Source organism: Nelumbo lutea, chromosome 1, assembly GCF_056320005.1.
Source record: "Nelumbo lutea isolate HS-2025 chromosome 1, American lotus-T2T, whole genome shotgun sequence".
Lineage (NCBI taxonomy): Eukaryota > Viridiplantae > Streptophyta > Magnoliopsida > Proteales > Nelumbonaceae > Nelumbo > Nelumbo lutea.
This window is the reverse complement of record NC_142684.1, coordinates 209215079-209228077: the sequence shown is the minus strand read 5'-3', so window position 1 is coordinate 209228077 and position 12999 is coordinate 209215079. Positions and strand designations below refer to the sequence as shown.

Here is a 12999-nt window from a genome sequence, read left to right as displayed (position 1 = left end):
CTTTCCCCCAAACCTTTGCCCAAAAGTTTTAACCCCCTCTTTGCTTTGGGCCCTCTCATTTTTAGAGTTTACAAAGAACCCTCTAGATCTTCCCCACCTCTTTTGAGTTATTTGTATTTGAACCCAAATTGGCATAACACCTTTCCCCCAAACCTTTGCCCAAAAGTTTTAACCCCCTCTTTGCTTTGGGCCCTCTCATTTTTAGAGTTTACAAAGAACCCTCTAGATCTTCCCCACCTCTTTTAAACCCTCTTAAAGCCCTCAAATCAATCCCTGTCGTTTCTAACCCCTTCTCTCAAACCTAGTTCTCTTGGATGAGAATTTTCAGGTTCTCATAGTCTCCTTCCTTCCCATTATAAATGGGAAGCACTGTTCCCAAAAAAGTCGCTCTCAATTTGAAAAAAGGGGAGGGAAACCTTTGAACTAAAAAAAGATAGTGAAGGAGACGAGAGAAGAAAAAAAAGGTCGTGATAGGGGCTCTCAAACCAGAGGAGAAAAGGAGAGGAAGGCATTTTCTAATTCCTCCCTAGTTTCCATTCACATCACCTATCTCAGCTACCACTGCTGCCAACACTTTATGACCATACGGATTCTGGTGCTGCTGCTAGTGCCCTTGGCCTGCCCCTCTGTCACCACTGAGCTAAAGTTTCCATAGCATCAATCTAAGAGATTGATATCATCAAGTTATTCAAATCGTGTATTTCGAGTTCGCTAGTTCTCTAGGTTCCAACAACAACATCATTAATTTTTCCTCAAATGAAGGCTACATAGAGGTAAATCTTTTACCTCACTAGTAGGATTGTAGTTTTGATTTCAAAAAATAATTCTTTTACCTAGTATCTGGTGTTGTGCTTGTTTCTTACTTTGTTCTGTAAGTCTAAGAGTATCCGGACTCTCCTATATTGAAAGGCAGCAATTCTCCATTTCTCTCAACTCTTCTGGTCATTCAACCAAGTAAGAATGTGGGAAGCCTGATAGAAAAGTGAAAGGGAGTGCAGATGCTTAACTTGGTTTCGTAGATTACTATTGATTAAAATTAAGAAAGGGAAGCTAGCATTCACATTGACCAGAGAGAGGGGTGCCTAACCCTTTCCTCTCTCTCTCTCTCTCTCTACATACCCAGATTGGCCTTGTCTAGGCCGAGGAGCATGGAGTCACTATCGCTCAATTGATTTTACAGAATGCAAATCTGGTAGACCTATCATTCCCTGATACATATTTGTCTTGATGGGTGGCGACTCCATTTGCTCGACCATGAAGTGAATAGCCGGTTTTTGACATTCACACTAGAGAAGTAAGAAATAATTAGTAGTTGCAAGGTCCCAAGCAGAAGCAGAATACAGGTTGATGGCCTATGGAGTGTTAGAATTATTGTGGCTTAGATCACTTCTTGGAGAGCTAGGCATTGTTCATGATAAGCCAGTGATGCTATATTGTGATAATCAGGTAGCTATTATTATAGCTCATAATCCAGTCTAGCATGACAAAAGAAAACATATTGAAGTGGATAGGAACTTTATAAAGGAGAGAGTAGCTATTGGAAAAGAGTACCTTATTTTTCTTTCTCTACTCACCAGAACTCTATTTTCTTCCTTCTTCTTGTTACTGTTCTGAACTTTTCTTTCTTCTTTTCTGCCTTTAAATCTTAGTTAATTTTATTATTTTTCAGACCCGGTTCACCACCAATGTTTTAAAACACGGAGGTGTAGTGCGAGGCATTCCACTACGTAGAGGCATGAGGCATAGTTCAGAACATAGGAGGTGTAAGCCTCCTGAACACAAGGAGGCATAAGCTTCCTTAAGAGGAGGGGGATGAGGAGGAAAGAGGAGGAAGGGGAGGAGGAAGAAGAGGAAGAAGAGGAAGGAGGATCTCATTTTTCTTTATTTTTAATAAAAGTCTTTTATATTAAGAAGAATGACATAGCACTAGTTGAAAGAGGGGGGGATGGCTTTGGAGGTGGCCGATGGAAAGGGATAGACTGTGGCATGAAGTAATAGCCAGCATAAATGGAAGGTTGGAAAATGGTTGGGATGCAGGTGTGTCTACAAGAGCTACTCTGTAAGGCTACATGGGCCAAATCTGGACCTGGTTAACTGCCAGCCTGGTCCCTTCCTCTTTTGAAAATTGAACATTGCATGCCATCTTGTTGTTCATTAAACCATTTTTCAGGACCTGCATAAAAGACCTGCTAGTAAATTCCAGAATACTTCTAACTATCCCACAATGGCCACAACTGACCAATTAGTGCATTGTCTAGGAATATGGTTTTTGTAACATCATTTTTCCTGAATTATCACCTTATTCTTCTTATGTTTCTTAGAGTCATACCTGAAATTTATTCTTTGACAGTGGTTGATCTGAAAAGGCTTGAGCAAAATGCAAGAGATGGACCATCTGATCCATATGCTTTGGCCAAGTGGCGGATACTCAACCGGTTGCATGACAGAAATGAGACAATGTATTACAAGGTAAATCAGTGATGTTACTTTCTTTAATTGCATATATGCTTTGATGAAAGTTGAATTTTTTCTTTGCTATAACTTGTTGAGGTTTACTGTTTTATGACCGAGAAGATATATGCTGTTGCTAATTGTAATAGATCATCTTCCTACATCCCTTGGTTTAATAGTGTTTCTCTATATCTTACAGGTTTTAATTGATAATATTGAAGAATATGCACCTATAGTTTATACACCAACCGTTGGACTTGTGTGCCAGAACTACAGTGGCTTGTTTAGAAGGCCAAGAGGAATGTATTTTAGTGCTGCAGACCGTGGAGAAATGATGTCCATGGTTTATAATTGGCCAGCTGATCAGGTTGTTACGCTCTGCATATGACAGAAAATTGTTACTTTTTTTTTTATTTTGTCTTAATCGGTGAGCTTGGCATTATTTTCCTGTGAAAGTTTTAATGCTAGAATATTGTTTATGACTTTTTCATGTATGAAACTATCTTTTACCTATATTCACTAGGTAGTGGATGACTGATTTTTATTTTGGTACTTAGTTCAACCTGAATAGTTGTATTTTACTGAAATGTAGCCTGGATTTAGATGTTCAGTTGGCTGTTAAATAACTCTTGGACGGAACTGAAACAATATTAGCTGGTGTAAACATACCAAGCTTGAAGGAACCTTCAATATGGTTTGTCTTAAAATCTTCATACCTAAGCAATGAATTTTATATTGTTTTATAGTTTTAAAACAAAGCAATGAATTTTATATTGTTTTATATCTTATCTACAGCAAGGTTTTGAAGTTTAACCCATATGGTTGTTAACATCCAGAAATTTATCCTACATGTGTCCATGTGCAACTACATGTCTTTTTGTCACCAACAAGGATAAGGCTACCCAAAGTGTCATTCTTTATGGATAGTTTTTTTTCTTTTGATGGTGGGTAACCCAAAATATCATCTTCATCAAAGCTTTGTCCCATCCATATGGAGCCAGCTACATGAATCCTGTTTACCCCATTCTGTTATATTGAATATGATGTCAATTGTTAATTTATGGGCCCTTGAATCATTTCCAACTACTTCCACATATGTCCTTTTTGATCTGCTAGCTCTTCTAGCTCCTCCCACTTGAAACAGATCACCTCTTCTTACTATTGCTGTAGATGGTCCTCCAAAAAGTTGAGAGTAAGATGTTCAAGGAATTGAAACATTAGAGGATGAGTTGTTTTCATCAAAGAAGTTATGGAGAAGTATATTTAAAACCATCAAAATGTTAGACAGTGTATGCCCTTAGCTCCAATCAGAATGATGTACATTATGACATTTAATGTAAATGAATAAAGTACATATTTGATTCATGTTATTATGGTGTGTTTCTGTGTAGTACCTTTAAACCGGACACATATGAGACTCGTGTTAGTTTAGAATCTTCACAGCCCTTGGATAGATATGGGGAGATTCAATTCTAGTCAAATTTCATGTTGTTACCCATGGAAGTGAAAATTGAAATATGTTGTTAATATTATCTCTTGTTCTCCATGTAGGTCTAATAGTATTCATTGGGGAAATGTCGATTCCAGTAAAATTTCATGTCACTACCCATGGAAATGGAAATATGTCATGGAAATATTAGGGAAATTAAGGACATTTTAAACCATTAAGAACAAGAAGTTTGGTGAATTACCCCATGGTGCTCTAAGTATTGCTGAAATGGTGTTGAGGTGTACTCTTTTGCATTATCCGAGTGAAGAATTTTAATATGAACTCCAAATTGGGTACGGATTTCAGCATAAAATTTTTGAAAAATAGAGAACAACTCACTTCTGTATTTCATAAGATAGAGACATGTCATCAACAAAAATTACAAAATACTTATAACCATTGTATGACACTACTTTGCTTGGACCCCAAACATCTAAATGGACTAAAGAGAAAGGACTCAAAACACAACTATCAACTCTAGGACTAAAAGAGACTCTATGGTGTTTCCCGAGCTGACTAGACTCACAATCCAACGATGGAAGATGACTTAAAGACGGGACCAATGACTTCAGAGCCTTAAATGACGGATGACCAAGTTTATAGTGCCACTGGAGAGGAGTAAGAGAGGACTGAAGAGCTACTTTTGGACCACCACCATCAAGATAATACAATCCACCTCCCTCATGCCCTCCACCAATCTTCATCCCTGTCTTGAGATCTTGAAACACACAAGAAGAGGGATAAAAGGTTATGGAATAATTAAGTGACTTGGTTAATCTATTAACGGACATAAGATTAAAAGGGAATTTAAGTACATATAAGACAAAGGATAAAGATAAGGAGGTAAGATCAACATCACCAATACCACAAATGGGAGAGGTAGAATCATTAACAAGGGTAACTGTTTGGGATGTAGAAGATTGAGAAAGTGAAGAATACACATACGGAGTCCCAATCATATGATTAGAGGCTTTAGAGTCAATGATCTAGTGTGAGGGTTTGGAAGCCAAGCAAGCCATACTTGAATGTGCAAGAGTAGTTGTGTTCTACTGAGAGGGTGTCCTACGAAACTTCTCATATATCTCACATGGGACACACCATTTCCTTCCCAGAAGCACCAGTAGATGTGGAGGGGGTCTAATCAACTTGTTGGTTCTCACTAATTGTACCACCACCACCACTAGTCACAACGTGATTAGCCCAAGTGTTGGGTGGACCATGTAAGTCATAACAGAAGTTAACAGCTTGTCCTTCTACTCCTCAGTATGTGCATTTTCTAGTACCGGTACTTCTTCTGCCACAACCTTTCCCTCACTCTCGACTTCCAATATGGCCACCACTACGATTAAACATAGGACCACCTCGGGTCCTTGGAAATCCATGACCACCTCCGCCACCTCTTGTGACCACAAAACCAGACCTGTCCAAGAGAGAGGAAGACTCCGTAGGGTCCCTAAAAATCCTCTGAAGTTGTGTAAACACTTCCTCAAGAGAGGGGAGAGCATATCCACCCAATATTTGTGTCAAACAGGTTCACATTTAGGTTTTAAACCCACTAAAAACCTTGTCACATCAAGTTGCTCTTGTTGTTGCTGCCGAATTTGAACATCTGAAGTCAGGGGGTGATACACATTAAGCTCATTACGGAGGTTTCTCATGCTTGCATAGTACTCTTCTAAGCTTTGATTACCCTGCTTCAGGTTAAAGTACTCTTGGTAAAGTTGGTACACTCTAGTGGTATTATCTTGGCCAAAATAGAGTTTCTTAGCATGGTCCCAAATTTCCTTGGTTGTATCCAGGAACATAAAATTCACACTAATTTTAGGTTCTGTGCTATTCCACAACCAGTCATAATCTGTGCATCCTCCTGTTCCCACTCACTAAACCCTAGAGAATCAAAAGAGGGTTTCTCGTCTTTCACATGTTTCACCTTTTTCTTGGCTCTCAAAAACATTTCAACAAATTTAACCCATGGCACATAGTTCTCACCATTTAATTTGATAGAGGTCATTTGAACATTTAGGTAATCAGGGGAAATCATTACACTTTCCTTATTATCACTACCCTCTCCAGTTGTTACCATCATAACAAAATCACCCCACACCACAAAGGAATTCAACTATGATAGAAAAAGTCACCCTTTACTATTCAGCATTACACCACACACCACACAATAAAGTACTGCTATGACCACACTGCTGCTGTCATGGGTTCAGCACCCGAAAACCCTACTATCACCGCACATATCCAGTTATAAACAGAGAAAAAAGAGGTTCATATGCATACCTACCAATCAACACTGCCACATGGATGAAATCCAGCCCAAAAGAAAGAGAACACACTCCACGATTAGTCGATTAGAGATTTCTGTTCACACTTGTCCACAACCAGCCCCCTTTGTGTCATCGAGTAGAGGGTTTCTAGCAAACCACTACAACAGCCACCACCATGTCAACTGTAGGCATATTTACCTCCAAGAAGGAAATACGATCACTCCTTTTTGGTCCCTTATCGATCCTCCAATTCGTTTAGAAGTTACTTCAAAGAGAGGTTCTGATATGGTGTTCTCAGGAGGACGAAGGGAGAGAAAAGAAAACTGAGTTCTGAACTGATTTCCTAGGGCTCTTATACCATGTGAATAATTCGATTAGCCCTAGTTCAGTTCTAGGTCTGAAGTCAATAAGAAGAGAAGAGGAAGAAGAGAGAGAGAGAGAGAGAGAGAGAGAGAGAGAGAGAGAGAGAGAAGAAGGAGAAAGGGTTCGGTATGAGAAGAAGAAAAGTCACCTCTCTCAGCCGTTCCACTTTGTATTTATACTCTTTGTATTAGATTACAAAAGACAGAGTTGTCCCTCATTAAGTATGGGGCACACAACTTAAACCCAGACAAAATAGACAACTTAACCTTAATTAGATTGACAAAAGACTTAACTACCCTTGTATTGTCGATTCTTACAGAACTAAAGTTCAAGGGGTTTAACTTTCAAAGAGATGCAGGTAATACAAGCCAAGATCATAATTTTTTTCCTGAATTCTTCTAGGACAGAGCTCTTGCCTTTTGTTTTAGATAATGTGATATTTGATAAAAACTGATACTTTCTCATTTCTTATTGTTAGAATGTTAGAGTGATGTTTGGCTGATAAGAGTTCTTATTAGCCCATTCTTATGTTTAACTTATCTTGTAACTGGGCTTGTGTTAATGGGCCTGGGCCTAATCCTGTTTAATGATTTAAGTCATCTGGGTGTCCCATCACTAATCAGGGGCATCCCAGTAATTTCTTGTACCTTGTACCATATTCATCTATAAATAAAGGACTGGTCGACTGGATAGAACAGTTCGACATTCTCTTCAGTTCTGTGGTTCTCTTCTCCTCCTTGCTACTTCGAGTATAGCTCTTCAGATTACATGGTATCAGAGCATTAGCTCCTTCCTGGTTTCAGCAGGCGCACTCTTTTCTCTTGCTGTCCTTTCATCTTCTCTCTTCCTTTTCTGGGTTGCTGCAGTGAAGACCTAGGAGTGTAAGAGAGTAAAGCAAGTTCGAACCTAGGGTTTCTCTTGGTTGTAGGACTCAAGGGAAGTAAGACCCAGAAGTAGATGTCCTACTAGATTACACCAGCAAGTAGTAGCTATTGGGCTACTAAGAGAGGTCTGTATAGGACAGACCTGGTTGAGGGCTGATTCAGCAGTCCTAGCACTAGCCGAGAGGGGGAGAACTTCCTCTACAGTTGCAGCTTCGTGCTCCAGCAAGACTTGTGCAGAACAAGTGGTAAAGACTTAGCTCCTTCAACTTCAGTTGCAGTCTTGGTGCATAAGAACAAGTGGTAAAGACGCAGTTTCGGTGCATCAGCTTCTACAGTTGCAGTCTTAGTGCATCAGCAAGACTCTTACAGAACTGCGGCAACTTCAGTTACAGTTTTTCTTCAGGTCGGTTATCAACCCTACTCTTGGACTGAACTGGTTCAGTTACAGACCTTTACCTTTTACCAGAACTGCGGCAACTTTTGCACCACACAGTTGCAGCCTTAAACTTTTACCAACACTGTGAACTGGTTCAGTTACAGACCTCTACTTGCTACTGTACCCGTACTGTGAACACAGTGACCAATTTGGCCAGTCCTTAACAGAATCACCTATAGTACTGTGAACAACTCTTGGACTGAAGTCAGGATGTCCTCACTATCCGGTGAAGTTTCCTCTAGAGATAACAGACCTGTTACAAGGTCCTCAAACCTGGAAAACCCTAATCTGCATAGCTTGCAGATTACAAGTGTGCTGCTAGATGAGTATAACTTCAAAGAGTGGTCTGTCTCAGCAATGCTGTTCATTACCTCTCGTGACCTCACAGGCTATTTGGATGGAGACAAGAAACAACCAGAAATTGGCAGTCCTGAATACACCGTGTGGCGCAAGGAAAATGCCACAGTCATGTCTTGGTTGCTGGCCTCTATGACTCCTAGGGTGGCCAGAACTGTTCATCACTTCCCCACAGCTGCTAAAATTTGGGAGAAAGTATCTAAGACATATGGCCAGAAAAAGAACAATGCTAGAATCTACAGGCTGAACCAAGACATTGCAGCCCTAAGGCAAGGAGACATGTCCGTGGCAACCTACTTTGCAACACTGGAAGGCCTCTGGGAAGAGCTTGACCACCATTTGATCTCGGATTGGGAAAATGCTAATGATAAGGGGAGGCATGATAAGCAGATTGAGGAGGGCAGAGCCTTCAAGTTTCTGGCGGGTCTTGACCCTGTATATGAAGGTATAAGGTCACAAATTCTAGGGAGAGATGAATTACCTGAGCTTCACCATGTCTACTACCTGGTGAGGAATGAAGAAGTAAGGAGAAAGGAGATGCAAGTTGACTTCCAGACACAGTCAACAGAACTACCTGGAGAACATTCGGCCTTAGTCTCCACTAAGGGGAATAGATTTTCAGACAAGAAGTCCCTCAAGTGTACACATTGTGGTGGTGAGAAACACACAAAGGAGAAATGTTGGGTCCTGTACCCTCATCTGAAGCCAGTTGCTCTGAGAAAGGACAAAAGGCAACATAAGGGCCACACAACAAGTGGGAATCTTGCCACCAACAACAGTAGTGACAACTCACAGAGTATTCAAATAGTGTCATCTTCCACCGCAAGGTAGGCTGCCGACTCCTCTGGACCAAGTACTTTGGGCTTCACAGCTAGTGAGGTAGAGGTTCTCAGCAGGGCATTAGCCCGTCTGAAGAACAATTCTTTAGCTTCCACCTTTCTTGCCAAATCAGGTACAACCTCTGCATTTAGTGCATCTAGTTCCATTAATTCTACCTCTTGGGTGATTGATTCAGGAGCCACTGACCATATGACACATATGTCCTCCTTATTCTCCACATATCATCTGTTGTCTGGCCAGGATAAGATGAGAGTAGCTGATGGGTCCCTCTCCACCATCTCTGGAAAGGGGGTGGTTGACCTAAGCAAGGATCTCTCTCTTAAATCAGTCCTACATGTTCCTAGTCTTACCTCAAATCTGTTGTCTGTTTCAAAGCTTACAAAAAACTTGAACTGTAGTATAACTTTCTTTCCTTCTCGTTGTGTCTTCCAGGACAGATTGACGAGGAGAACGATTGGGAGTGGTCATGAGTATGGGGGCCTCTACTATTTTGATGAAGATGTCAGCTCAGCCTTGCAAGCTTCTACTACTAGTCCGGAAAGTGTGGAGTCAATAGCTAGGCTGCACTTGTGGCATGCTAGGCTAGGTCATTTGTCTTTTTCTTCCTTAGCAATGTTGTTTCCCGAATTATGTAAGGGCATTCTGAGTCAGAGTTTAATTTGTGATGTGTGTCAAATGTCAAAACAATGTAGATCAATGTATCCAATTTCTAGTAATGAAATTCAAGCCCCTTTTGATTTGGTTCATTCTGATGTTTGGGGTCCTTCACCCATTGTTTCCATTGATGGCTTCCGTTACTTTATCAGTTTTATTGACCATTATTCTCAGTGCACTTGGATTTATCTGTGGAAAGGACGTGAAGAAGTTCCCCGGATAACTATGATGTTTTGCAAGATGGTTGAAACACAATTTGATAAAAAGATCAAGCAATTCCGTTCAGACAATGCAGCTGAATACTTTGAAAGATCCCTGAACTCATTCATGGAAGATGCAGGCATGTTACATCAATCATCATGTGCTTACACCCCTCAGCAAAATGGGGTCGCTGAGCGCAAGAACAGGCATCTATTGGAGACAGCTCGAGCCCTTCTTTTCCAGCACAATGTGCCCAAGCAATATTGGTCTCAAGCTGTTCTTACTGCATCTTACCTGATAAATCGGATGCCATCTAAGGTACTGGGTATGAAGACCCCTTTCTCTGTTTTGTGTCCCACTCTTCCAGAATTTCCTCTTCCCCCGCGGGTTTTTGGTTGTACATGCTTCATACATGTGAAAGATCCAAAGAAGACCAAGCTGGATCCTAAGGCTACAAAGGGAATATTTTTGGGGTACTCTCCTACGCAGAAGGGGTATAAGTGTTATGATCTTGTCTCCAAGAAAAAATATGTCACTAGGGATGTAGTCTTTTTTGAGTCTCAACCCTATTTCAAGTCTTCTCAGAATCCTCTTCAGGGGGAGAGTAGTGGGTTGGAAGAGGATTCTCATTCTCCCTTCTTTTTTGTTCCCATTTCATCACCTTCCACTACTACTAGCTGTAACATTCTGGGTCAACCTAGTGAGACTTCCACTGTGCCAGTTGCTTCTCCAGATTCGGCTGATGCTCCTGAAGGTTCTAGTAAACAAGAAAAAGAGATACTTACATACAGTAGAAGGAAGAAGGCCCCTCAACCTCATGACTGCAACCAGTTGAACTCAGATCAATCTGTCTCTGCAATCCAAGGTAATTCTGATTCACTCAATTCAGATTTGGATCTTCCTATTGCTCTCCATAAGCCTGTTCGTTCTTGTACCACTCGGCATCCCATAGCCGATTATGTTTCTTACTCACACTTATCCCCTGCCTATCATTCCTTTGTGTCTGCCCTTTCCTCTGTATGTGTCCCTTCCAGGTATTCAGAGGCGGCATCTGATCCGAGGTGGAAAGAAGCCATGAATGAGGAGATGAAAGCCCTAATGAAAGCAAGGACATGGGAATTGGTGGACCTGCCAAAAGGGAAAGGCACTGTTGGGTGCAAGTGGGTATTCACAGTAAAGCACAGGGAAGATGAGTCAATTGAGAGGTACAAGGCCAGACTTGTGGCAAAGGGATTTACACAAAAGGAAGGAATTGACTACAAGGAAACCTTTGCCCCAGTAGCAAAGCTCAACACAATCAGGGTTCTACTGTCACTAGCAGCAAAATTCTCTTGGGAACTTCATCAGCTGGATGTGAAGAATGCCTTCCTAAATGGTGATCTTCATGAAGAGGTATTCATGGAATCCCCACCTGGATATGATGTTGGAAAGAAGGTATGTAAACTAAGGAAAGCATTATATGGTTTGAAGCAATCTCCCCGGGCATGGTTTGAGAGACTTTGTTTGGCCATGAAGAAAGTAGGGTACACTCAGAGCAGTGCAGATCATACATTGTTTACAAGGAGACAGGATGACAAACTTACAGCACTCATTGTGTATGTGGATGATATGGTGATTACTGGAAATGATGTGAAAGAGATGAAGAGGCTGAAGGAGTTCTTAGCTTCAGAATTTGAGATCAAAGACCTGGGAAATCTGAGATACTTTCTTGGAATTGAAGTTGCTAGATCAAGAGAAGGAATCTACATATGTCAAAGAAAGTATGTGCTAGATCTCCTAGAAGAAACAGGCATGATGGGGTGCAGGCCAACAGACACTCCAATAGAACCAAGCCATGGATTACAAGAATCAATGGGTGAGGAATGCTGTGATAAGGAAAGGTACCAAAAGTTGGTAGGAAAACTGATATACTTATCCCTTACTCGGCCAGATATTGCCTATGCAGTGCATGTTGTCAGTCAATTCATGCACTCACCAAAGGCCCCTCATATGAGAGCAGTGGAAAGAATCCTCAGATACTTGAAAACTTGCCCAGGGAAAGGAATTCTATTCAGAAAAAACAGCAGACTTGAAATTGAAGCCTACACTGATGTTGATTGGGCTGGGTCCGTTGGAGACAGAAAATCAACCTCAGGTTATTGTACATTCTTGAGAGGAAACCTAGTCACATGGCATAGTAAGAAGCAGAATGTTGTGGCTAGATCAAGTGCAGAAGCAGAATACCAGGCTATGGCACACGGGGTTGTTGAACTCTTATGGCTCAAGACTCTCCTTAATGAGCTTGGTATCAAGACTGAGGGTCCTCTCAAGCTGTATTGGGATAATAAAGCTGCTATCAACATTGCCAACAATCCTGTGCAGCATGACAGGACAAAACATATTGAAATTGATCGACACTTTGTCAGAGAGGGAATTATTTCAGGAGAACTTTGTGTGCCTTATACTCCATCAAAGATGCAGATTGCAGATGTATTAACTAAATGGTTGGCATCAACGAAGTTCAGGGACATACTTGGCAAGCTAAACATGATTGATATTCATGCTTAGCTTGAGGGGGAGTGTTAGAATGTTAGAGTGATATTCGGCTGATAAGAGTTCTTATTAGCCCATTCTTATGTTTAACTTATCTTGTAACTGGGCTTGTGTTAATGGGCCTGGGCCTAATCCTGTTTAATGATTTAAGTCATCTGGGTGTCCCATCACTAATCAGGGGCATCCCAGTAATTTCTTGTACCTTGTACCATATTCATCTATAAATAAAGGACTGGTCGACTGGATAGAACAGTTCGACATTCTCTTCAGTTCTGTGGTTCTCTTCTCCTCCTTGCTACTTTGAGTATAGCTCTTCAGATTACACTTATGGCAACCAAAACATTTTATTAAAATCGTATGAATCGTGTTGTACAAGGAATGGGCAGAAAAGTCCCTCAGAATGTTTTGAGAAAGTTGGTCTCTTATATCTAGAGCATTTTAGTCTTTTTGTTTTATTTTCAAAGGTATTGTTGTCTTTGTGTCTATGTTAATATTATGATAATTTCCAAGGGGACAAAA

At 40.8% G+C, this 12999-nt stretch overlaps 1 protein-coding gene across 2 annotated transcripts in view; it reads left to right on the top strand.

The window, feature by feature from the left end:
- Nucleotides 1–12999, top strand: part of LOC148880709 (NAD-dependent malic enzyme, mitochondrial-like) — a 139585-nt gene that overhangs the window by 11180 nt on the left and 115406 nt on the right. For both annotated transcript variants that reach the window (XM_088962683.1, XM_088962684.1), the window contains exons 3-4: nucleotides 2351–2469; nucleotides 2651–2818. In XM_088962683.1, the coding sequence (XP_088818809.1) occupies nucleotides 2351–2469; nucleotides 2651–2818 (287 nt within the window). The remainder of the gene's footprint in view (nucleotides 1–2350; nucleotides 2470–2650; nucleotides 2819–12999) is intronic.